Raw genomic sequence first — 27,673 nt, forward strand, 5'->3', positions numbered from 1 at the left:
TTAGTCTTGATAGCAATGAAAAGCATTCTGTCTTTGTTCCAAATTTCCTTTTTATAATGAAAAGTTCTAAATATGTATAAAAGTACAGAGAATAGAATAATGATCACCCATATCCATCACTAGATTTGACAAATGTTAACATTTTACTGTATTTGCTTCATCTATTATTTTTTATCTATTATTTTTTATATCAAGAGCTACTTGCAGATAGTCCTAGAGTAGGCTATAGGTATATGCGAATTTCATATTCACATCTTCAACTCTTGCGGGTTACCCCAAATGCTTGTGACCTATAATAATTATATTTTTCCTAAACATAAGATTTAATTGCTCTTGGTGTAAAGTTGGGAAATCAAGTCATTGAGCTACTGAGTGAGCCAAACAACAGCCCTATTTCTTCAACAGTATACGCTATTCTTTACTTGGCCAGGTACGCAGAAACAGGTAAAAAGTGACACAAATGTTCTCATTTAAAACAAATTTCACAAATGTTCCCACAGAAGCCCCATTACCAGTGTGAGGGATAAAAGTGAGTAGAGAGTGAAATTTGTAATTCTTTGTGATTCTATGAAAATACTCTACTTCTGCAAAGTCTCCTTGACCTCTCTCATGGTGCTCCCTGGAGGATGAAGGGCTTCCACGTGGCAGTAAGAACCAAGTCTGCTCAGGACTCTCGACCTACATTTCCCCCACCCCTCCCATATTAAGCTTCTTGACTACCAGTATTCTCTTGGGATGGGTACAAACTACCCCTACATTTCCCTCTTCTCCAAATCTAAGTCATATAGGTCATAACTCTTTCCCTGCCTGTAGGACAATACCAAAGTTTACTCATGAAGATTGGTCAACCAAACCATGTGGCTAGCAATGCCACCTCTGTGAAAGATCTGCCTAACTCTTCAAACATTGGAATGAAGAACTGAATGAAAATATCAGATACTAATATAAATTATTTTGAAAGCACTTTAACTTAGAGGATACTTTGAAAAAGCAACATAGTGAAGTGGGAAAAAAATACAACCCATAATGCTAGGAAGAGCGAGATTCAAATTTGTTTCCATCACTAATTACAGAAATACTCAAACTCGGTTTCCTAAACTTTAAAATAAGGGCTGTTATTCATAAGGAATGAAAAATTATATTTAAAGCATGAACCACAATGCCTAGAACAAAATATTAGGGGTTCTCAAGCCCGGGAACATCTTCAAAAAAAAAAAAAAACAACTGTCTAGAGGTAGGTATGGTGGCTCACACCTGTAATGCCATCACTTTGAGAAGCTGAGGCAGGAGGATTTCTTGAGGTCAGGAGTTCCAGACCAGCCTGAACAAGAGTGAGAAAAATGTCTTCTAGCAAGAAAAATTAGCCAGACATGCCTGTAGTCCCAGCTATTCAGGTGGCTGGGGGAAGAGGATGGCTTGAGTCTAGGAGTTTGAGGTTGCTGTGAGCTATGATAACACCACCGCACTGTAGCGTGAGTTACAGAGCAAGAGTCTCAAAAAGAAAAAAAAAAGAAACTTCAGAAAAATAAAACCCAAAAAGCAAATGTTGGTGGTAATATGCTCTTTAATGGAACTCTCCAGAGAAAGGTAGGCTAGAAACTAGCAGATAGATTCTGTCCTGCATCACTGATTCAATGAGTGATGGTGAAAGTCACTGCACCATGATGAGCTCCGGTTTCCTAGTCTGCACCCTGAAAAATATCTACCGGGGTAGGCAGCCTCAAAGATGGACCCAGCAACGCTCACCCTCCTGGTATTCACATCCTTGTATTACACCCTAGCCTTGAATATGGACTCACTGACTTCCTTCTAACAAATAGAACATTCCAGAAATGATGGGTTGTCACTTCTGAGATCAGGTTACAAAAAGATGGTGGGTTCCAACTTGGGCACCATCTCTGGCTCACCCTTGAATCACTCACCCTGGAGAAAGCAAGCTGGGCTCAGCATCTGTAGCTCAGCGGTTAGGGTGCTGGCCACATACACCAAGGCTGGTGGGTTCCAACCTGGCCAGGGCCTGCTAAACAATACTGACAACTGCAACAAAAAAATAACTGGGTGTTGTGGCAGGTGCCTGTAGTCCCAGGTACTTGGGAGGCTAAGGCAAGAGAATCACTTAAGCCCAAGAGTTGGAGGTTGCTGTGAGCTGTGACACCATGGCACTCTGCCAAGGGTGAGATAGTGAGACTCTGTCAAAGAAAAGATGGACAGATGGACAGAGGAAGAAAAGAAAAAGAGAAAAAGGAAAGGGAAGGGAAGGGAAGAGGGAAGAAGGAAGGAAGCTGTTGTGTGAAAAGGCCTACATGGCTAGGGACAAGACAAAGTCCTGCCAACTACCACAGGGGGGAGCTTAGAAATGGACCTTCCCCAGTCACCTTCCTTTAGATGAGACCACAGTCACAGTTAACAGCCTGTCTGCCACCTCATGAAACACTGAAGCAGAGGGACCTAGCTACACCTCGCCTTGATTCCTGAACCTCAGAAGCTCTGATGAATGAATGTTCATTGTTTTAAGAAATTCATTTCCGGGCCCGGCGCCTGTGGCTCAAGCGGCTAAGGCACCAACCATATACACCTGAGCTGGTGGGTTCAAATCTAGCCCGGGCCTGCCAAACAACAATGACGGCTGCAGCCTAAAAATAGCCAGGCACTGTGGCGGGCGACTGTGGTCCCAGCTACTTGGGAGGCGGAGGCAGGAGAATCGCTTGAGCCCAGGAGTTGGAGGTTGCTGTAAGGTGTGATGCCACAGCATTCTACCCAAGGCGACAGCTTGAGGCTCTGTCTCAAAAAAAAAAAAAAAAGAAACTCATTTCTGGAGTAATTTGTTATGAGCAATATAAGTGATATATTTGTATTGTCTAATTCACAAATGAAGTTATACTTATAATAGAGCTACACATTTAAATACAGGTTAAAATATTATAATTTATAATAAATTATAACTACATAATAGGAAAATATATTTCTTAAATAACCTTTTGGCAGCATATATTTTTCCCAATATATAGACATTAAATTATTTTTAAATGTGCAGCTTCTCAGGATGCTGAGGCAAGAGAATCGCCTAAACCCAAGAGCTGGAGGTTGCTGTGGGCTGTGATGCCACGGCACTCTACCAACGGCGATAAAGTGAAACTCTGTCTCTAAAAAAAAAAATTATTTTTAAATGTATTAATTATGTAAGTCAATTTTTTTAACTGTACTTTAAAAATATACTTACTAGGTCATAGTTATAGAGAGGTTGACATACTTTCTCCAGGGTGTATAAATATCTGACATTATCTTTAGATTCATTTGCTGTATCGGTGATTCTTGCATCCAAATCACGCCAATTCTAAGAAAAAGATAAGAATTCTATGAAACATCCAAATATATTCAAGGAATTCATACTGGGCACCCTAACTCAGTGGTTAAAACACCAGCCCAGCGGATCAGTGCGGCCTGGGCTGAGTAAAAAACTAACAACAAAAAAAAAAACACGAAAGAAAAACACAGGCCTTTAAAAAAAAAGAAGAGAAAGAAAAGAAAAAGAAATTCAAGCTGTCTTCCCTAAGTATACATATACTATAATGTACATATGCTGTAATGCTATTTTATAGCCTTATAAATGTTATTAATATATCTCTTTTATAATATTTAAGACTTAAAGTTACTATAAACACCTTAAAAGATTTACTAAAACTGAAGGCTCTTCATTTGTATTTAATATCCTTTCTATAGGCTTGAACTGGACCTGCTTCTACTGGGAGTTACTTTAAGGTTAGTCATTTGTGACACTAGATTACTTTAAGTCTTTAATAATTGGTCAAGTTATGGGTGGTGCCTGTGGGTGGGTAGGGCGCTCATTTGTGACACTAGATTACTTTAAGTCTTTAATAATTGGTCAAGTTATGGGTGGTGCCTGTGGGTGGGTAGGGCGCTGGCCCCATATACCACGGGTGGCGGGTTCAAGCCTGGCCCCGGCCAAAACTGAAAAAAAAAAAAAAAAAAAAGAATTGGTCAAGCTATTAAAACAGCACATTATTTTTTTTAAAAAACCCCTATTAGCAAAGTGAACTCAAGCTGAAATCGACACTTTCTTGCAAGTGGTCATCAAGTAGTCCCTGCTTACACAACTCTAATTATATAGAGAAAGTTGTTTCTCATTTTGAGAAGCTGTCTTCCTATATCTCACTCACCTGGTATAGTTTTGCCTCATGAGACCTCAGAGAACACACAGCATCCCTCCAAATATTAGAACACATTCACCATATCATAACTAAGCCTTTTACTCAAAGATAAATACTCTGTGTGCCTTTAGTCATTTAACAAGACATGGTCTTAATAGCTTCAACATCTTGGCCTTTCTACTCGGGGCACACACCACTTTTTATTACCATGACTCTAAACACATGTACCTAAGAAATGACAGGAAGTTTTCGATGTGATCTGGCCAGTGCTAAGAAGAATCAAAGCATCACCTTCCTTTTTCTGGAAACTATATCTCTCATAAAGCAGCCTAAGATCAAAGATTCCTTGGCCAGTCATTTTATTCTATCAATTGGTTCAACTAAAATCAGTAAAGGTTTATCTAAACTTTATCAATTTCTTTCTCAGTAGCAAGATTTTTTAAATCTACTCTTTTTTTTTTTTTTTGGCCGGGGCTGGGTTTGAACCCGCCACCTCCGGCATATGGGACCGGTGCCCTACTCTTAATAAATGTTATCTTTTTCACTACGTTGCCCTCAGTAGAGTGCAGTGGCGTCATAGCTTACAGCATCCTCAAACTCCTAGGCTCAAGTGATTCTCTGGTCTCAGCCTCTGCAGGGGTCCTCAACTATGGCCCGCGGGCCACATGGGGCCATGTGATTGTATTTGTTCCCGTTTTGTTTTTTCACTTCAAAATAAGATATGTGCAGTGTGCATAGGAATTTGTTCATAGTTTTTTTTCAAACTATAGTCTGGCCCGCCAATGGTCTGAGGGACAGTGAACTGGCCCCCTGTTTAAAAAGTTTGAGGACCCCTGCGGGTCTAGAGTATCTAGGCCTACAGGCACCCACCACAACGCCTGACTATGTTTAGAGATGGGGTCTCAATCTTGCTCAGGCTGGTCTCGAACTCCTGAGCTCAAATAATCTGCCCATCTCGGCCTCCCAAACTGCTGGGATTACAGGCATGAGCCACCACACCCAGCAATAAATATTATCTTATTATAAACTGACCATTCTTTCATACTAGAGATAACAAGTGTGTGCTTGAGAATTAGAAAAAGATAAATAGAACATGGGATAATGGTGGATGTCTTCCCAGCAAAAATAGAAAGAACATGCTCTGAGTAAAACTATTATAAAAATTACAGGAGCCAAACAATAAGATTATATATAAGTTCATCCACAAGAGTTAAGATAACAGTATGGAACCCCTGTTCTAAACCACTTTGGATAATTTTGTATCTTGAAATTTCCATCCAATATATTTTTTTCCTCCTTTCACAGTGTCATCCACGGAATTACTACTATACATATACAAATCAGTTGTAACTTTTAGAAAGGATACAAATAAATATTTTTTATATAAAAAGCCTGAAATTTACTATGGCAGATCACCAAACACCTCTTCTCAAAAGATTAAATTGTGTATGCCTTGGATTCATAAATTCATAAATTCTCTTTAAGTATATACTCAGAAAGAATTTTTCAATGTGTTCTGGCCAGTGCTAAGGAGATATTAACATGTGCACCAGGAGATATTAACAATAATATTCACTGAATCGTTGTTTGCAATAACCTCAAACTACATAGAAACAACTCAAATGGTATATTCATGTAACAGAATATTATACAGCAATAAAAACAAAGGAAACAAATGAACGATAATACACACATTAAAATGGTTAATTCTCCAACCTGAGCAAGACCAAGACCCTGTCTCACTAAAAAGAGAAAAATTAGCCAGGTGTTGTGATGGGAACCTGTACTCCCAGCTACTTGGGAGACGGAAGGAAGAGGATCACTGGAGCCTAGGAGTCTGAGACTCCCGTGAGCTATGATGATGCCACGGCACGCTACCCAAGGTGACAGAGTGAAAAAAGTTAATTCACACAGACAATATTGAGTAAGAGTTGGTTGCAGAGTATATATATAGTATTTAAGTGATTGATCCCAGGACTAGGGTGGGGCAAGTACTGAATGAATACAATATATATATATATAGTATATAAACTTATATAGAAAGAAACTTATATAGAAAGAACATGCTCTGAGCAAATATATATATGTATATATCATATATAAACTTATTTGAACATTTATATCAAAGGATGAAAATACATAAATTATTAAGACAAATCTGGAAAGGAAGAAGAAAGAGTAAGTGTAACAAAAAATTAATTAAGATGATTAAAAGAAAATGACAAACCATGCTGGGGAACTTAACCAACCACTTGGAAAAGAAAAATGCTAGAAGAAGCAAAGCTCAAGGGTTGGGTGTGGTCTGACATCCTGCCTCCTCTCTTACTAGCTCCACAACTTTGAGCAAGAAACTTAATCTCCTACTGTCCTATATATAAAACAAGGAAGATAATAATAGTACCTATCTGATATAGCTGATGTCCTCACATTAAATGAGATGTGATAGATAAAATATTTAATGCTTAGCAGATAGTAAGCACACAAGAAATGTTAGCTGCTATTACTATCACTTTTTTCTTTTCTTTTTTTTTTTTTTTTTTGAGACAGAGCCTCAAGCCACAGCAACCTCCAACTCCTGGGCTCAAGCGATTCTCCTGCCTCCACCTCCTATAGGTGGCGACTACAGGTGCCCACCACAACGCCCGGCTATTTTTTTTTTTTTTGGTTGCAGCCATCACTGTTGTTTGGCGGGCTCAGGCTGGATTCGAACCTGCCAGCTCAGGTGTATGTGGCTGGTGCCTTAGCAGCTTGAGCCACAGGTGCCGAGCCTATTACTATCATTATTATTCAAACTAACATGATTCAAAAAATAAATTCCAAGTTAATTAATGAATTAAATGTAAAAAAAATAAAAATAAGAGAATAAAGGATAAGTTTATTTTAAACTCAGGTTAACCTTAATTCAGCCTTCTTAAAAAGGCCTTTTAAAACAATATATGAATGACAAAAGCAATCAAGTGAAGACTGAAAAACTGAACTCATGGAAACAAAAAAACCTGATGAAAATTATTCCATTCTTTAAAAAGTAAAATTCAAACATCAAATAAGCACACCTTGCATCCAGATCCTGGTTTCTAAATACTATTCTCCAATAAAACAAACCCAGGCTCCTTGGAGAAGTGGTTGATCCCAGGACTAGGGTGGGGCAAATACTGAATGAGCCTTGAGCATCTTGTGGTATCAAAAAGGAAAGAAGTACTCCAAAACAAATAGGGGAGTCAAAAGACAGAGGAACCAGATGGACGGATTTCCTGATGGCCAAGGCTGCAACAATTTGAGCAACAAATTATAGTATCAGAATATAACTCAAAATATAAAATAAATATCCACTAGGCTATATTAATCTAAATAAATGATCAAATAAGTAACTAAAAGGAGAGAAGGAATAACTTGTTCTTATACAAGAACACTAATTAAGGTGGTGCCTGTGGCTCAGTTGGTAAGATGCCGGCCCCATATACCGAGGGTGGTGGGTTCAAACCCGGCCCCAGCTGAACTGCAACAAAAAAATAGCTGGGCGTTGGGGCGGGCGCCTGTAGTCCCAGCTACTTGGGAGGCTGAGGCAAGAGAATCGCTTAAGCCCAGGAGTTGGAGGTTGCTGTGAGGTGTGTGATGCCATGGCACTCCACCGAAGGCAATAAAGTGAGACTCTATCTCAAAAAAAAAAAAAAAAGAATACTAATTAACAAATGCAGAAGGAAAAGGAGAACTGGAAAATCACCATTAGCATATGATAGTAATAATTGTTACAGTCAATATCCACCTATGAAAGCTATTTATGTGGTTTCAAACCATCTCCCCAAAATATAGTAACTGTATAGTAGAGAAACATGGAAAACCCCACCTTTAAGCAAATGACCTAAGTTGAATCACCAGTAATAAGATATGTCAATATAACGTGTCCCTGATAAGCCACACTGACGAGAACACATCAACTCTGGGGCAATCTTGCCGAAAATGCATAACCTCCATCTGTTTATGGAAAATCATTATACAAACCCAAATTAGGGACATTATACTAAATAACTAACCATTACTATTCAAAAGACATAAAATGCAAGTATAGACTATTGAACTGTTACATTGGAGAAGACTAAGGAGACATGACAATTAAATGTAATGCAGGATCCTGGATTGGATACCAGAACAGAAAAAACATTAGTGGAAAAACCGAGGAAACAGAATAGTTAATAGTATTGTACCAATGTTAACCCCTTAGTTTTGATCACTGTATAATAGTTATAAAAGATGTTAATATTATTAGAAGAAGCTAAATGAAGAGTATGCAGAAACTCTCTGTAAAATAAAAGGCCTTTTACCTTTAACAATTTGGAGTGTGCAACATTTAGCACATTTATGACAGCCTTACAACTTGGCCCTTTAATCTGTTCAATGATATAATTGAACTTGGCTGACATGCGTTTCCAGTGTTCTAATTCGGTGAGTGGACCTGAATCATCAGCTTCTTTTCTCATCTGCTCACTCTCAATAAGCACCTGTCCAAAACCAAAAAAAGTTAAAATTTTATAAAATATAGAAATATTACATTCTTCTTTGTTAAAATATCATTGCATCTTTTTAATGGAAGCTATAAATATATATTCAACACTGAATAATGTTTAAAACCCTTCACAAAGACTAAAAGAGAACTTCTTAAACATGATAAATAGTATCTATTTAAAGGTAAACATTAAATTGAAAGGTGAAATTTTAGAACTTATCACTTTAGAACCAAGGAGATGACATACTCTGGTTTCTCTTCAGATAATATAAGTCTTTCCCCTTAAAACTGAGGAAATGACAAGTTTGCCATTATCACCACCACCTTCTTTTCTACCTGCTAATGGAGGTCCCAGAGCAAGATAAGTAAAAAAAGGTATAAGAATTGGAAATGAGTGAGGCATTTTACAAGAGTACATATTAAATTTACTAAGTGTAGAATATAAAATGTCTTAACACAATAACTAAAAAAATGCAGTGAAGGCGGTATTAACCAGTTTGATGAAAATATTTCAAATGGTATATAATGGCTCAGCGCCTGTGGCTCAAGTGGCTAAGGCGCCAGCCACATACACCTGAGCTGGCAGGTTCGAATCCAGCCCAGGCTTGCCAAACAACAATGACGGCTGCAACCAAAAAATAGCTGGGCATTGTGGCAGGTGCCTGTAGTCCCAGCAACTTGGGAGGCTGAGGCAGGAGAATTGCTTGAGCCCAGGAGTTGGAGGTTGCTGTGAGCTATGATGCTACCACACTCTACCCAGGGTGACAGCTTGAGGCTCTGTCTCAAAAAAAAAAAAAAATGGTATATAAAACCAGCACATTGTACCCCATAATTGCATAAATGTACACAGCTATGATTTAATAAAAAATAAAAAAGAGAATTGGAAATGAAAAAACAAAAATGGCATAATCACATATGATATGGTTGGCTGCATTTTAAAAATTCAAGAATATCTAAACACAAACTTTTACATTTAATGTGAACAATTCAGTAAGGTTGTTGGATCTACACGCAAAAATCAGTAACACTTCTTTACAAGACATCTAACAATCTGAAAATGTAATTTCCAAAAAGATACCATTTACAATAGCAAATAATACCAATGATAAGATAACCAGAAAATAACCTAACAAAAGGTGTGCCAGACCCTTTATGAAGCACAGAAAAGAAGACCTAAATATACAGAGAGCTGTATATGTTCACAGATGGAAAATTCAATAAAATAAATGAAAATTTTATCTAACTTAATGTATACAATCAATAAAACTCCCATCAAAATCTCAACTAGGTGAAAAACTAGTCTTAAAGTTAATTTTCAAAAATAATTATCCAGAAATAATCAATGCAATTTTGAAGAAAAACACATAGAAGAGACTTGACATATCAAATATTGATTTAGTTTAAAAAAAAAACTACAGAAATTAAAGCAGTACAGAATGAGTATTTAAAAAAAATAAGTAGACCAGTGGAATAGAAAAAGTACTCTAAAAACAAATTTCACAAATTTGTCAAAAAATAATGGAATATTAAATAAATGATTTAACAGAGAATGCTAAATTGGGATAATTAGTGAACTACAGATATATGGGAAAAGGCAAAATTAAACTACCACTCATATCATACACACACACAGAAAAAGAATTCCAGATACATTCAGAATGTTACCATTAAAAATAAAATGGTAAAGGGCGGCGCCTGTGGCTCAGTGAGTAGGGCACTGGCCCCATATGCCGAGGGTGGCGGGTTCAAACCCAGCCCCGGCCAAACTGCAACAAAAAAATAGCCGGGCGTTGTGGCGCGCGCCTGTAGTCCCAGCTGCTTGGGAGGCTGAGGCAAGAGAATCTCTTAAGCCCAAGAGTTAGAGGTTGCTGTGAGCCGTGTGACGCCACGGCACTCTACCCGAGGGCGGTACAGTGAGACTCTGTCTCTACAAAAAAAAATAAAATAAAATGGTAAAACTTCTAAAAGAAAATGTAGAAGATAGGAACAAAACTACAAAGCAAAGCATAGAATTGAATATCATGACCATCAAGATAATGGTTGTTACTTATCTTGGAGAGGAAAGGAGATTTATAACTGGGGAAAGGAACACGAGCATCATGAAGTGTTGGTAATGTTCTCTTTCTTAACTTGTGCAAAGGTTACACAAGGGTTCATTTTACAGCAATTTTTTTCTTTTATCACATTCATTTGTGTTTTATTCTGCTATTTAAAGTAAATATGATGATCATTTCCATTGATGCAGAAAAAGCATCTGACAAAATTCAGCACCCTTTCATGATAAGAACACTCAACAAAATCTGTATAGATGGGGCTGTCCTCAAACTTATAAAGACAACATACGACAAACCTGCAGCCAACAGCATAATGAATGGGGAAAGATTGAAAGGATTCCTGCTTAGAACTGGAAACAGACAAGGTTCCCCACTTACGCCACTTTTATTCAACATAGTACAGGAAGTTCCCACCAGAGCAATTAGGCAAGAGAAGGAAATCAAGGAGGTCCAAATGAGAAAAAAAGAGATCAAACTATTGCTCTTTGCTAATTATATAATCTCATGTCTAGAAAACCCCAGATTCAACTAAGAGCCTGCTGGATTTAATAAATAAATTCAGCAAAGTCTCAGGTTACAAAATCAAATGTACACAATCAATAGCCTTCATATATGCCAACAACAGTCAAGCTGATAATCAAATCAAAAATACCTTTTGCAGTAGCAACAAAGAAAATAAAATACCTAGAAATATACTTTAAAAAGGAGGTAAAGGACCTCTATAGGGAGAATTATGAACTCTAAGGAAAGAAATTGCAGAGGATATAAACAGATGGAAAAATATACCATGTTCATGGATTAGCAGAATCAACATTTTTAAAATGGCTGCAACACCCAAAGTGATTTACAGATTCAATGCAATCTCTGTTAAAATACCAATGCCATGTTTTTTCAAATCTAAAAAAAAAATAGTTCGATGCTTTGTATAGATCCCAAATAGCCAATGCAACATTATATAATAAGAACAAAGTGGGAGGCATCACTGTAGCAGACTTCAAACTATAAGGCCACAATAACCAAAACAGCATTATACTGGCACAAAAAAGAGAGACATAGACCTATGGATCAGAACAGAGAACCCAGAGGTGAAATCATCCTCATGTTCACATCTAATGTTTGACAGATAAAAACATACATTGGGGAAAAGAATTCCTGTTCAATAAACAGTCCTGGGAAATTTGGATAGGCTCATGTAAAAGACTGAAACAGGATCCATCTCTCTCACCACTCACAAAAATAACTCATGGTGAATAGAAGACTTAAACATAAGGAAGGAAACTATGAGAATCCTAAAAGAAAATGTTGGAAAAACTCTTACAGCTATCAGGCTAGGCAAAGAATTCATGAAGAAAAACCCAAAAGCAATCACAGCAAAAACAAAAATAAATAAATAGGAACTGATCTAATTAAAAAGCTTCTGCACAGCCAAGGACACAATCAATAGAGCAAATAGACAACCCACAGAATGGGAGAAAATATTCACATGCTACACATCTAATTAAGGACCGATTATCAAAATCTACAAAGGACTCAAGCAGATAAGCAAGAAAACAACCAAACAACCCCATTAAAAAGTGGACAAAAGACATGAACAGAAACTTTTCTTTCTTTTTTTTTTTTTTTTGTTGTTGTTGCTGTTTGGCTGAGGCTGGGTTTGAACCTGCCACCCTCGGCATATGGGGCCGGCACCCTACTCACTGAGCCACAGGCACCGCCCATGAACAGGAACTTTTCAAATGAAGATATACTATTGGCCAACAAACTCATGAAGAAAGCCTTAATGTCCCCAATCATTAGGGAAATGCAAATCAAAACCACAAAATCACCTAACTCCAATGGCAACGGCTCATGTTAAAAAGTCCCAAAACAACAGATGCTGGTGTCGATGCAGAGAGAAAGGAACTCTTAAACACAGTTGGCGGGACTGTAAACTAGGACAACCTCTGTGGAAAACTGTATGAAGAATACCTCAAGGAACTTAAAGTAGACCGACCATTTGATCTGGTGATCTCACTGCTGAGTATATACCCAAAGGAAAAAGGTTATTTTACAAAAATGACACCTGCACTTGAATGTTTATAGCAGCACAATTCACAATCACAAAGACAAGGAAACAACCCAAGTGCCTACAAGGACGTGAATGGAATAATAAACTGTGATATATGCATACTATGGAGTACAACCCAGCCATAAAAAATAGCTATCTAGTATCTTTTTTCAATGGAACTGGAAACCATTCTTCTAAGTGAAACATCACAAGAATGGAGAAACAATCACACGCACTCAGTATCAAGTGGGAACTAATTAATCAGCATGTTAAGTGCATATTTGGAAGTAAATCTCAATGAAATAAAGCTTGGGGGTAAGGGGAGGAGTGGATGGATAAATTGACACCTGTTGGATACGGTGTACACTATCTAGGTGAAGGGCACACTTACAACTTTAACTCAATCTGTACAAAAAATAAAGTATATAAATAAAACACATGGACATTCTATGTTCTGAAATGATGGATGGATAGATATACAGGAATGTCTTTACAACACTGGAATAGGAAAGGGTTTCCTAAACAAAATACAAAAAGCATAAAGTAAGCAAGCAGACAGCCCTCAGAATGGGAGAAGATATTTGCAGGTTATGTCTCCGACAAAGGTTTAATAACCAGAATCCACAGAGAACTCAAACGTATAAGCAAGAAAAGAACAAGTGATCCCATCACAGGCTGGGCAAGGGACTTGGAGAGAAACTTCTCTGAAGAAGACAGGCGCACAGCCTACAGACACATGAAAAAAAGCTCGTCATCCTTAATCATCAGAGAAATGCAAATCAAAACTACTTTGAGATATCACCTAACTCTAGTAAAATTAGCCCACATAACAAAATCCCCAAACCAGAGATGTTGGCGTGGATGTGGAGAAAAGGGAACACTTCTACACTGCTGGTGGGAATGCAAACTAATACATTCCTTCTGGAAAGATGTTTGGAGACCACTTAGGGATCTAAAAATAGACCTGCCATTCAATCCTATAATTCCTCTACTAGGTATATACCCAGAAGACCAAAAATCATATTATAACAAAGATATTTGTACCAGAATGTTTATTGCAGCCCTATTCATAATTTCTAAGTCATGGAAAAAGCCCAAGTGCCCATCGATCCACGAATAGATTAATAAATTGTGGTATATGTACACCATGGAATATTATGCAGCTATAAAGAAAGATGGAGACTTTACCTCTTTCATGTTTACATGGATGGAGCTGGAACACATTCTTCTTAGTAAAGTACCAAGAATGGAAGAAAAAGTATCCAATGTACTCTGCCCTACTATGAGACTAATTTATAGCTTTCAGCTATAACCCAATTATAACCTAGAATATGGGGAAAGGGAGGGGAGGGGAGGGGAGGGGAAAGGATGAGCGGAGGGAGGGTAATTGGTGGGACCACACCTACGGTGCATCTTACAAAGGTACATGTGAAACTTACTAAATGTAGAATATAAATATCTTAACACAATAACTAAGAAAATGCCAGAAAGGCTATGTTAACCAGTGTGATGAAAATATGTCAAATGGTATATAAAACCAGTGTATGGTGCCCCATGATTGCATTAATGTACACAGCTATGATTTAATAAAAAAATTAATAAATAAAAATAGCCGGGCGTTGTGGCGGGCGCCTGTAGTCCCAGCTACCTGGGAGGCTGAGGCAAGAGAATTGCTTAAAAAAAAAAAAGCATAAATTCTTTAGTCACTGTAGGTAGCTAAGCTGAGGCTAAATTAACATTGGTAAGTAATATATTTAACTAAATTAAAACTTAAAAGTTTCACATGACTAAAGACACCATAATAAGTTAGAAGACATGACACTATGGGGAGCAAGAAAGGACTAACATCTGAAAAATATTAATTAAACGCCAGTAATACAGTAAGATAACATTAAACAACCCAAAAGAAAATTGGGTAAAGGATAGGAACAGGTAATTCAACATAGAAGAAACCTAAATAGCCATTAAATATGCTTAACCTCAATAACAGGGTAATGCAAAGTTAAGTCCAGATACTATTTCACATCTAACATGCTGGCAACAATTAAAAATCTGGCAATCCTAAGTGTAACCAAAAGAAATAGGAACTCTCTCATATGCTCTTATAAAAACATATAAGTTAATATAACCCCTATTTGGAGGACTTGGTAATAACCAATAAAAGGTCCAAAGAGGGCCAGGCACAGTGGTGCATGCCTGTAATCTTAGCACTCTGGGAGGTCAAGGCAGGTGGATTGCTTGAGCTCACAAGTTGAAGACCAGCCTGAACAAGAGTGAGACCCTGTCTCTAAAAAGTAGCTGGCATTGTGGTGGGCACCTATAGTCCCAGCTACTTGGGAGGGTGAGGCAAGGGGACTGCTTGAGCTCAAGAGTTTAAGGTTGCTGTGAGCTATGACATCACAGCACTCTACTAAGGGTGACAAAGTTAGACTCTGTCTCAAAAAAAAAAAAGGCCACATAGTTTTGCTCTTAGCAATTCCACTGAGAAACTCCTGAACACATGCAAAGCAAGTCCAAACAAAGATGTTTAGTGAATGTGTATTATTGCTGTTTGTAATAACAAAAAAAAAGCAGAAACAACTGTCTTTCTGAGAAAATGGATGAACAAACTTCTCTGCCTCCTTAAATAGAGGATACTAGGCATAATTTAAGGGTCTCCCAAATGTCTGGAAGTCTGTATGATAAAATATAATCATAAAGAAGAATAGCAGATACCAACTAAGTGAATGAACTAAATTTACTGGTACCAACAAGGAATGGGTAAAAGACAAAGTTAATGAGAAAAAAAATGGCTATCAACGTATACATATGGTATTGCTATAGATTGAACGTTTGCATCCCGCCAAAACTCGCATGTCTAAACCTAATCCCCAGTGTGATGGCATTTGGAGGCGGGGCCTTTGGGAGGTCATTAGGTCATAAGGGTAGAGCCCTGATGGATGAGATTCATACCTTTATAAAAGAGACCCAAGAAAGCTGCTTTGCTCCTTCTGTCATGTGGGAAGACAACAAGGCTACCGTCTATGAATCAGGGATAGAATCAGAACTGTGAGAAAGAAATTCCTGTTGTGTATAAGCCGCCCAGTTTATGTATTTTGTTATACTAGCCCTAACGGTCTAAGACAGGTTTCATACCTTTTATGTAAGGATTTTAAACACAAAAATATATTCTGTGTGTATAATATACAGGTTATAGACATGCAAATGCAACAAAAGTGCAAAGCATTCAAGGAAATAGGAGACATTACTTCAGGATAGAGGGAGGGAGAGGAAAGCGTTGGAGACTTTAGCGGAAACAAGAAATCTGCAGCAAACAGAAAATGGTTAGTATCTATTTAATCTTGGTGGTGTTATATTATTTTCTGTACATTTATATGTTTGCATCTTTTCATAATTTAAATTGTGATGGAATTGTTAAGAAAACAATTGAAATTAAATATATAACAAATTTTTTAAACCCCCGAAGGTTCTAAATGTTTTATGGAACTCTTTCTTAATCTTCCTACAAGCTCCTCAACCTCCTTAAACAGAGGGTCCTAGACACAGCTTAAACTTTTCCTAAATGTCTCAAAGTCTACATAATTTGAATCAAGGAATTAAAAATTTTAAATGCGGGGGGCGGCGCCTGTGGCTCAGTCGGTAAGGCGCCGGCCCCATATGCTGAGGGTGGCGGGTTCAAACCCGGCCCCGGCTGAACTGCAAACCAAAAAAAAAAATAGCCGGGCGTTGTGGCAGGCGCCTGTAGTCCCAGCTACTCGGGAGGCTGAGACAAGAGAATCGCTTCAGCCCAGGAGTTGGAGGTGATATGCGCTGTGTGATGCCACAGCACTCTACTGAGGGCGATAAAGTGAGACTCTGTCTCTACAAAAAAAAAAAAAAAAATTTTAAATGGGGGCCAGGTGCAGTGGCTCATGCCTGTAATCCTAGCTGTCTGTGAGGCCAAGGTAAGCAGATCACCTAAGCTCACAGGTTCGAAATCAGCCTGAGCTAGGGTGAGACTCAGTCTCTAAAAATAGCTAAATGCTGTGCCTAGCACCTACAGCCCCAGTTACTTGGGAGGCTGAGGCAAGAGAATCGTTTAAGCCCAAGAGTTTGAGGTTGTTGTAAGGTATGATGTCACCACACTCTACCAAGGGCGACAAAGTGAGACTCTCTCAAATAAATAAATAAATAAATAAAGATTTTAAATGGGCCTTAAAAGTTAAATAAATCCAGCAACTCTTTTCATATGTTAATTTCTGCTACAACATGACTCATAGACCGTAGAGTAATCCAGACTCAAATTAGATACTTCCAGGAAGTATCTACTTTCATTTTTCCATGGAAAAAACATTGTGAGAAAATTATCCTGATTTCAAGACAAGAATCTCCCTCCTTATGGCTGTCATACTCTGGTCTTCTGCCTTCTCAAACTGTACAGTCTATGTTTGTTTTCCCATGAAATCTCATCAAATATTTGAGGATATCATGTCACTCCTAAATTTACTTCTTTTTTTCAGGTCCAACATCTCCATTTACTTTCCTTGAATGGCACTATTCACACCCTTGGCCTATTTTTCTATGAATTACCCATTTCTTATTGCTTTATAGAAGCTCTTTAAATATTATGAATACTGGCCAGGCTGGTGGCTCACGCCTGTAGTCCCCACGCTGTGGGAGGCGGGTGGATTTCCTGAGCTCAAAGGTTGGAGACCAGTATGAGCAGGAGTGAGCCAGAGTGAAACCCCATCTCTACCAAAAAAAAAAAAAAAAAGGCCAGACATTGTGGCGGACGCCTGTAATCCCAGCTACTTGGGAGGCAAAGGGCAATGTAATCCCAGCTACTTGGGAGGAAAGGGCAAGAGGATAGCTAAAGGAAGAACGGGGGAAAAAAAGAAAATTAAAAAAAAAAAAACTCCAAACTAGGGCGGTGCCTGTGGCTCAGTGAGTAGGGAGCCGGCCCCATATGCCGAGGGTGGTGGGTTCAAATGCAGCCCCGGCCAAACTGCAACAAAAAAAATAGCCGGGTGTTCTGGTGCGCACCTGTAGTCCCAGCTGCTCAGGAGGCTGAGGCAAGAGAATCGCATAAGCCCAAGAGTTAGAGGTTGCTGTGAGCCATGTGACGCCATGGCACTCTACCCAAGGGCAGTACAGTGAGACTCTGTCTCTACAAAAAAAATAAATAAATAAAATAAAATAAAAACTCCAAACTAAGAAGAGTGAAAATTGAAAATTGCCAGCTGAAACTGAAAGCAAAATAAAAAATAAAGAATTTAGGGTGGTGCCTGTGGCTCAAAGGAGTAGGGCACTGGCCCCATAAGCCGGAGGTGGCAGGTTCAAACCCAGCCCCAGCCAAAAACTGCAAAAAAAAATAATAATAATAATTAAATATTATGGATACTCTTTGTTATATACACTAACATCTTCTCCCAGAAGGACTTTTAACTTTGTTTATGGTGTTTCCTGCCATATATAAGTTACTAATTATTTTTTATGTAGCCTAATATGTCTTTTCTTTTTTTCTTTTGTGGCTTCTAGATTTTGTGTCTTGTTCAAAAAGATAAAGTCACACATGTTTTCTGGTTCATATATAGTTTTGTTTTGATTTTCATATTATGTTTTTAAGACTTTTCTTTTTTTTTTTTTTGTAGAGACAGAGTCTCACTGTACCGCCCTCGGGTAGAGTGCCGTGGCGTCACACGGCTCACAGCAACCTCTTAACTCCTGGGCTTACGCGATTCTCTTGCCTCAGCCTCCCGAGCAGCTTGGGACTACAGGCGCCCGCCACAACGCCCGGCTATTTTTTGTTGCAGTTTGGCCGGGGCTGGGCCTGAACCCGCCACCCTCGGCATATGGGGCCGGCACCGTACTCACTGAGCCACAAGACTTTTCTTACTGTGGCCAAGTGGGGTGGCTCATACCTGTAATCCTAGCACTCTGGGAGGCCGAGGTGGGAGGACCGCTAGAACTGAGGAGTTTGAGACCAGCCTGAGCAAGAGGGAGACCCCATCTCTACTAAAAATAGAAAAACTAGCCAGGCATTGGGAGTGGGTGCATGAAGTCCCAGCTACTGGGGAGGCTGAGGCAACAGGACTACTCAAGCCCAAGAGCTTAAGGTTGCTATGAGCTATGATAACAGGGCACTCTACCCAGGGCAAGAGTGAGACTGTCTCAAAAAAAAAGGCTTCTCTGATTCAACATGTTTTTGAGATTCACTCATGTTATTTCATGTATCAACAGTAATTCTGTATTTCACTTATATTGCATTGTTTCATTTCACAAATAGTTTATTTCCCATTTGGATTGTTTTCAGTGTTTAGTGATTAGGATTAAGGCCACTATAAATTTCTTAGGTAAGTCTTTTTAGTGGACATATGTTTTAATTTTTCTTGGGTATACACCTAGGAGTGGAACTCCTAGGCCACAGGGTAGCTAATTAGTATATACTGAGTTTTAAGAAGTCCTACCATGTTATACTCCCAGCAGCACAGTGTCAGAGTTCCAGTTCTCCACAACCTCATTAACACTTATGCCTACTAGTCTTTTTAATTTTAGCCATTTTAGTGAGCTTGCAGTAATATCTCATTGTAGTTCTACTTTACATTTCCCCGGAAACTAATGACATTGAAGACCTTTTCACATGCCTATTAGGATATTATTCGAAATGCTTCTGCAAATAAAAATTAAATTGTTTATCTTCCTGCCAGGCAGTAATAAGACAGCTGCACGTTCACCACTGTAATACTGATATGAATGAGCCTAGTCTTTGACAGCACAGGCAGTTCCAGTGATCGACCAGGAGGAATTTATTTAGCATCTAGCACTGTGACTGCTCATTTTATCTTTTCCCTCTCTCTTTTACAGAGAGCATAAACAATTTAAAAAAGAATATTAGGAATAAATAATGGCTAGTCTTCATTCTTCATTATTTCATTCTCAGTCCGTATTGTTATGGCTTCTTCCTTGAAATGAGAAATATATTTTTTTTTTTTTTTGTAGAGACAGAGTCTCACTTTATGGCCTCAGTAGAGTGCCGTGGCCTCACACAGCTCACAGCAACCTCCAACTCCTGGGCTTAAGCGATTCTCTTGCCTCAGCCTCCCGAGTAGGAAATGAGAAATATCTTAAAATTGATTTTAAGTGGTGATTTTAATGATTTTGGTTCATGGTCATGAATAAACTAAGCTTCAAAAAGGAATCTAGAAGGAACTTAAAGAAAACTCCTCTTCCCTATACCTTTAAGGACAAAATACAATGGCTAGAACACACTACTCAAGATGCAATTATCTGAATCAATTTACCTGTTCAATCTGTTTATACCATATCATCAGCACATCCTCCAACTGATGAACAGTTTCTGAATTGCTGGCTGCAGCAGTCACTTCTTCAAAGGTATGCAGTTTGGAAAAATCAACATTGTCTATAGTCTTTAACTTCACTGTCCCTTCAATACTCACTGTAGCACCTACAAAGGGAAAGACAACAGTAAGAAATGTTTAATATCCATATGTTAAATATTAATGTGAGCTTTCAATCTGTAAATGCTGAAATGTTAAAGATCTAATACTTTAGAGAAACGTGTACTAGAAATATAATTCTAATTGACGATCAGACTGTAACTTGCTTATTAATAAAATTGTATATTTTAGCGCCAGGGATGGTGGCTCACGCCTGCAATAGTAGCACTCTGGAGGCTTGAGCTCAGGAGTTCGAGACCAGCCTGAGCAAGAGTTAAACCCTGTCTCTACTGAAAACAGAGAAACTAGCCAGGTGTTGTGGTGGGCACCTTTAGTCCCAGCTAGTCGAGAGGCTTAGACAAGAGGAGCTCTTGAGCCCAGGAGTTTGAGGTTGCTGTGAGTGTGATGCCATAGCACTCTATCCAGCCTGGGGAAACAGGGTGACTCTGTCTCAAAAAAAAAATGTATATTTTAACTGTATTAAAAAATAAAATTATAGATTTTAAAGGGTTCGTAATAAAGTACATATTTTAATGTGATAAAATTTTTCATTAATATTAGAGGAAGAGATTGTTCCTATTATAATGGTAAATAGAAAAGTAAACATATTCAACTCCTGCAAAGATACCTAGAAATAAGGAATTCTAATGATTTCATACCTTACCTATAGGTCTCATAATTACATTAGCATCTTTTAGGATACAAATGTTTTCTCTAGAGTTTATTTTTAATGACATAATTTGCTCATTTTTACTCCTTAGTATCATTAATTTACTAAACATTAAATGTTTTATACTTACCATCTAAAAATGAAAGGTATCTGTTGATAGTTTCAGTGAAAATATATTTTTCAGATTCTCCCTGTTTGGACTGGTTTAAAGCACCCCAATTGCTTGTCGCAAGAATAGCTGGTAGAAATATACTTGCCAGCATATTCCTAATCCCTTTTAAGAGTCCTTCTGATGCATCCAGAGCAGTAAATAGCACTTCCTGAAAGGATGATGTTTAAATGTTATTTTATATGCCGATTCCATTAAAGAACTAAAAATCATAACCTATTTTCTACTGCAAAACATAAAACATAGACCACTAATACATTTTATAAACTATTAGGGAAACTTAAGTGGCTAGGAATATTAGAGTTCTAGAGTCAACAAACTTATATTCTGCCTACATTTTAAGTAGTCATATGTTAGCTCATCACAGAGACACTTTTCCTTGATGTTTTAATTTCTGTATAGGAATGGTGCCATAGCCTAGAGCCTAACAAGGTGAGGGAGATGGAAGTGAACCTCCTGCATAAATAAAATCCTCAGTTGAAAGTTGCCCTATCCATGAAATGAGAACCAGAAAAACTCCATCAGGCCAAGAAAAGAACAATGGAGCTAGCCCTTGCCCAAAATTTTATTTTATTTATTTATTTTTTATTTTCTTTTTTTTGAGACAGAGCCTCAAGCTGTCACCCTGGGTAGAGTGCTGTGGCATCACAGCTCACAGCAACCTCCAACTCCTAGGCTCAAGCAATTCTCCTGCCTCCGCCTCCCAAGTAGCTGGGACTACAGGCGCCCGCCACAACGCCCGGCTATTTTTTGGTTGCAGCTGTCATTGTTGTTTGGCGGGCCCAGGCTAGATTCGAACCCACCAGTTCAGGTATATGTGGCTGGCGCCTTAGCGGCTTGAGCCACAGGCACCGAGCCCCCCAAATTTTAGTAAAAGAAATTACCAGCCACAAAATATCAAAAGCCCAGAACTCAAAACCCCACCATCTGTGAGTGTGATATCTTAATTAATATATTTTAAGTGACTTGGAAATCCCAAGCCAAGAAATTAAGATTAAAAAACTTCTATAGGGTTAGCAAAATGAGTGCTTGTTTTTTAATTGTGAGAGTGTAGCAATAAAGAGTACAATGACTACTGGTACAGTTTGGTGCCATCATTTCGATTTGTGCTAAATCTTGATTTGAAGCTTCTGCACTATCAGTCAAATGCCAACACAGTGAAAAGGGTAAATAGCATGTTAGTATTATACAAAAATTGGTTTGACCTACAGTTCCCTTGAAAGAGTCTTAGGTACCACTGTAAGAACAACTACATGGCTCAGCTGTGATGACCCCTACATAGCTATAATGATATAAACAAATATTTAGCTAAGCAAAATAGAATATAACTATGTTGGAAGAATGGAGGGATGGAGAAACAAAGAGAAAAGCCAGAAGTTAATTTAAAAAGCTAAATCCTCCACTTCCATAGAGAAAAGTCCATAGATAACGTCTACACTGGCAAAAGGAGCAATCAGAGCATATTATTTGGCAATATGGAAGTAAATGAAAGAATACATAAAAATTTAATAGTTCCTTCTGGAGAGTAGGGTAGAAGTCAGTTTTTCCTCACAAGGCTTATGAAACCTTGTCTTTCTTTAAACTATAAGCACAGGGCGGCGCCTGTGGCTCAAGGAGTAGGGCGCCGGTCCCATATGCCAGAGGTGGCGGGTTCAAACCCAGCCCTGGCCAAAAAAAAATAAATAAATAAATAAACTATAAGCACATACAACGGTGTTAACACAAAAACTAATTTATAAAAAAGAATGGGTTTAGCCGGGCGTTGTGGCGGGCGCCTGTAGTCCCAGCTGCTCGGGAGGCTGAGGCAAGAGAATCGCTTAAGCCCAGGAGTTGGAGGTTGCTGTGAGCTGTGTGAGGCCACGGCACTCTACCAAGGGCCATAAAGTGAGACTCTGTCTCTACAAAAAAAAAAAAAAAAAAAGAATGGGTTAAATCACGGACAAATTGAGCGAATTAGTGAAACAAAAGATAGATTGAGGAAAGATTCACATACAGAGACAGCATAGTGAAAAGACTTCAAAGACAGAGTAAGACCAAGCAGAAAGACAAAAGACAGATTACCCATGAATTACACTATGAATCACACTAATAGGAGAGTTCTCATCAGCCACAAGAGAGATAATGAAATGTTTACAAGGTGTCAGGGGACTATAACTGCCAATTTAGGAACCTAACCCAAGTGAAATAACTTCTCTTCAAACCATCTGTTGTAAACAGAAAAGGAGCAAAATTGGATTAGATTTCAGTTTCCTTTCTCATTGTAAAAAGGCATTAAGATTCTCTATCATGCCTGTAATCCTAGCACTCTGGGAGGCCAAGGCAGGTGGATTGTTTCAGCTCATGAGTTCGAGACCAGCCTGAGCAAAAGCAAGACCCCCCCATCTCTACTAAAAATAGAAAAACTGAGAAAAAGGATCGCTTGAGCCCAGGTTGGAGGTTGCTGTGAGCAATGACGACTTAGCACTCTACCCAGAGCAACAGCTTGAGACTCTTGTCTCAAAAAAAAGATTATAAGTAAAATAAAGAGTATTAATATTTTTTGAGAGCCTACTGTATTTCAGGCAATATAAGAAGAATTTACTTGTATTATCACTTAGTGTTATATTAGTCCTGCCAAGTGGATATTATCAGCCCCAAATTTACAAATGTAGAATGTGGGGACCTAAGTCTCAGAAAGGATGAGCGACTTGCCAAAGGAAACACGGTGGTAGAGCTAGGAGAAAAGTTCAGGCCTATCTTGCCAAAATTCTTACTTTTCCCATTGCAACCGTCCTGTTTTTCTAGGACTAAGAACCAATCTCCAAGATGTAGGTCAATTCTTCCTTCTTCTTCTAAAACTACTAGAGAATTAAAATATTGAGTGAAGACAGAATAAAGTAACTAATACTTAAAATAGTATGAACAAAATTAAATATGTTTCTAGTGAATGGAAAGATAAAAATTATTTGCATACCACTTTGAAGAAATGAAATTTTCATGCATTTTTAAAGTAGTATCTAAAGTATAAATACAACTACCTCTATTATAACTAATTTCTCCATTTCTTTAAATATGTGAATATACTATTTTCTTGGAACTCAATTCAGTACCACATTTAAAAAGGAAAAGCAAAGCAAAAGTGTAACTAGGAAGATACATCCAATGTTTAACTGTATATTGGGAAGAAGAAAATGTAAACATACCTCATTAACACTTTTAACATTTATAGCAACATCATTACGACAACGAACAAAAAATACACATAGTCCTTTTAGTTTCTCTGGGGCCGCGCTGTCTATATACAATCTCATCATTTTTGACCCTTTGGTTACTCCAGGAATAGTCCGACCACATTCTGAAAACAAAAGCTAAAAAATTAGCATATGATCACGTAACTGATCAAAGGTGATACATTTCTATGGTTCTCACATTATTGTTTCTTATTTTACTTTGCTGTAAGAAGTGTTCGATAGGAGCATAAAGCAAATTTTTTTTGGTCTACAAAAAAATTGTCAATAATTATAATTCTTAAATTGCAGTTTTCTCTGAAGTTTCTCTGGGTGCCTTTCCCTGCGTGCTGCACTTTCGTTCCTTCTGGTCTGGTCTCAAGGCCGTCACACCAACTGTTCTCCTATCCTATCCCCAACCCTTTGCTTACCAAACTCCTACTCACCTTTTAGATCTGAGCTGAAATGCCTCCATTTCAGAAAGCCTTCACTGACTCCCCTGAGAAGATACAGTTTCTATACTAAGTCTACTGATAGCACTTAATTTATATTTAATACTTCCTTGAACTGATTTCAATAAAAATTAAAGATTTGGCCAGGCTGGTGGCTCATGCCTGTAATCCTAGCACTCTGGGAGGCCAAGGCAGGTAGATTGCCTGAGCTTAGGAGTTCAAGACCATCCTGAGCCACAGTGAGACCTGTCTCTACTAAAAATATTAAAAGTAGCCTGGCATTGTGGCAGGCACCAGTAGTCCCAGCTAGTCAAGAGGCTGAGACAAGAGGATCGCTTGAGCCCAAGAGTTTGAGGTTGCTGTAAGCTGTGACACCACAGCACTCTACCAAAGGCAACATAGTAAGACTCTGTCTCAAAAAATTAATTAATTAATTAAAAATTAATTAATAAAAAAACTATAGAATAATATGTAGAGTTTGATCTCATTTTTATTAAATATGTATGTAAACTCAAGCAGTTGCAAAGGGATATTTATCAAGGAGTTAACAGTGCTTTCTTTCTTCTGAGTGAGACTGTGGATGGTTCCTATTTTTATTCTAATTATAGACATTTTCTTAACTTTCTATAATTTTCAGCTATTGTTCTGATTTTTAATAATAATTTGGGCCAGGCATGGTGGCTCACACCTCTAATCCTAGCACTCTGGGAGGCCGAGGCAGGTGGATTGTTCCAGCTTAGGAGTTCTGAGACCACGCTGAGCAAGAGTGACACCCCATCTCTACTAAAAAGTAGGAAATTGTGGCAGGAACTGGTAGTCCCAGCTACTTGGGAGTCTGAGGCAGGAGGTTCACTTCAGCCCAAGAGTTTGAGGCTGTTGTGAGCTATGATGCCCTGGCACTCTACCCAGGGCAACAGAATGAGACTCTGTCTCAAAAATAATAATTTTAATATTGTCCCAAAGATAAGAATTGTGAGAGACAGAAAATCCACAAAGCAAACCTTGTCACCAATTTTGAGTTTACTTTGTTTTGTAGAAGAAGCAAGACATATACCATATTTTGCCATGTCTAATGCAAACTTTTTGCCCAAATTTTTGAGGGAAAAAATAAAGGTGCATATTATACAGGAGTAGTACTGATTCTGTATCTATATAAATGTTTTTAATTCTTTTATTTATGCTTATTCATGAAAAGTGTAACTCTAGAAAGCAATAACAATATCAGTACACAAAATAAGATCCTGGAATATAGTAATCAGTTTTGTTAAACTTACGACAAGCTTGCAACCAAAGCATTTTTGGCCAAAGAGTGTGACCTATTTCTCTTCATACGTTCAGGTGGGAGCTAGCAATCTAGCAGATATTTTTATAAAAATTATTGGGAAATCCCTTAGAAAATGTCAAAACCGTTTTCATACACTGCAAGCTTTAAGCTAACAGTTGTTAAATATGCTAAAAAACATGACACCAGAGCTTCCAAAAGACACTTTGGACCTCCTCCCACGGAGAGCATCATCAGACTGTGGCGGCAACAGGAAGAGAGGCTTCTTCAGATGCCAAGACAGAAGAAGGCAGGGTGAGGGGCCAGAGTGCAGGAAAGAGGTGAAGACCTGCCATCTCTGTTTTGCCCAAGATGACACAAGAAGAGGGTAATAAGATTGCATGAGAAAAGAACAGCGATGATTTCTCAGGGACACCTAAATCATGCTTTAACTTTATGAAGAGAGAATGTTTCAGCATGAGGACATGAAAAGAATTGCCCCCCAAACTTCCAGAGCCTCTGAGAATCAAGTTTTGGAATTTCATTCTTATGTTATCAAACTTCAAAAGACTTACAACTTGGAGCTGTCCCAAATCGCCAATATGGATGAGGTCTCACTCACATTTGTTGTGCCATCCTACAGAATTGTGGATGTCAGAGGAGGAAAGTTCATGGCTAATGAAACTAGGGGACATGAGGAAACACATGTCACTGTTGTTCTAGCCTGTCGTGCAGATGGACAAAGCTACCACCTACAATCATCATTAAAAGAAAAACATGTCCAAAAGAAACGATTCTAAGTGGAATTATTGTCCTGTGCATGAAAAATCATAGATGAATGAAGAGAGCATGAAAATCTGGTTTAACTGCCAGGCGTGGTGGCTTACGCCTGTAGTCCTAGGGCTATGGGAGGCCGAGGTGGGTGGACTGCCTAAGCTCAGAGGTTCAAGACCATTCTGAGCCAGAGCGAGCCAGAGTAAGACCCGTCTCTACCCAAAAAAGCCAGGCATTATGGCGGCTGCCTGTAGTCCCAGCTACTTGGGAGGCTAAGGGCAAGAGAATCACTAAAGAAAGAAAAGAAAAAAAAATTTTGTTAAACTTCAAAAAAATAAAATAAAAACACTTCAAAGTAAGGTGAGTGAAAGCCAGTTGAAGTTGAAAGCAAAATTAAAAAAAAGGAAGAAGAAAATCTCATCTAACAAAGGCTTGGAGGACTGTTTTAAAAACCAGCTTTGCTTAAAATAGCCGGGCGTTGTGGCGGGTGCCTGTAGTCCCAGCTGCTCGGGAGGCTGAGGCAAGAGAATCGCGTAAGCCCAAGAGTTAGAGGTTGCTGTGAGCCGTGTGACGCCCCGGCACTCTACCCAAAGGCGGTACAGTGAGACTTTGTCTCGACAAAAAAAAAAAAAAAAAACAGCTTTGCTTGTTTTTGGTCACTTCAAAGCCCACGTTACACAAAGTACAAAAGTAATCGCCGTGGACTTGAAAACCCAACTTGCTGTGATGCCTGGTGGGCTATCAGTGAACAAGCCCTTGAAGGCCCTAACGAAGGAAGAGTGGATGTCATGGATGCTGTCAGCTGATAATGATTTAACACCTACAGGCAGAATCAAGAAAGCATCTGTCACTCAGGTTCATGACTGGATCCCAAGATTGTGGAACGGCCTCAAGAAAGAAGTGGTTGTGAAATCATTTTTTAAAATGCAGCCTC

General features: G+C 38.5%; 1 protein-coding gene across 1 annotated transcript in view; it reads right to left on the reverse strand.

Moving 5' to 3' along the window:
- DNAH8 (dynein axonemal heavy chain 8) overlaps positions 1 to 27,673 on the reverse strand; it is a 319,171-nt gene that overhangs the window by 275,135 nt on the left and 16,363 nt on the right. Inside the window, exons 6-10 of the mRNA XM_053603542.1 lie at positions 24,229 to 24,380; positions 21,008 to 21,197; positions 20,052 to 20,215; positions 8,489 to 8,665; positions 3,221 to 3,334 (exon numbers count right to left, since the gene is read on the reverse strand). Of these exons, the coding sequence (XP_053459517.1) occupies positions 3,221 to 3,334; positions 8,489 to 8,665; positions 20,052 to 20,215; positions 21,008 to 21,197; positions 24,229 to 24,380 (797 nt within the window). The remainder of the gene's footprint in view (positions 1 to 3,220; positions 3,335 to 8,488; positions 8,666 to 20,051; positions 20,216 to 21,007; positions 21,198 to 24,228; positions 24,381 to 27,673) is intronic.

This window comes from Nycticebus coucang, chromosome 9, assembly GCF_027406575.1.
Source record: "Nycticebus coucang isolate mNycCou1 chromosome 9, mNycCou1.pri, whole genome shotgun sequence".
In the NCBI taxonomy this organism is placed as follows: Eukaryota; Metazoa; Chordata; class Mammalia; order Primates; family Lorisidae; genus Nycticebus; species Nycticebus coucang.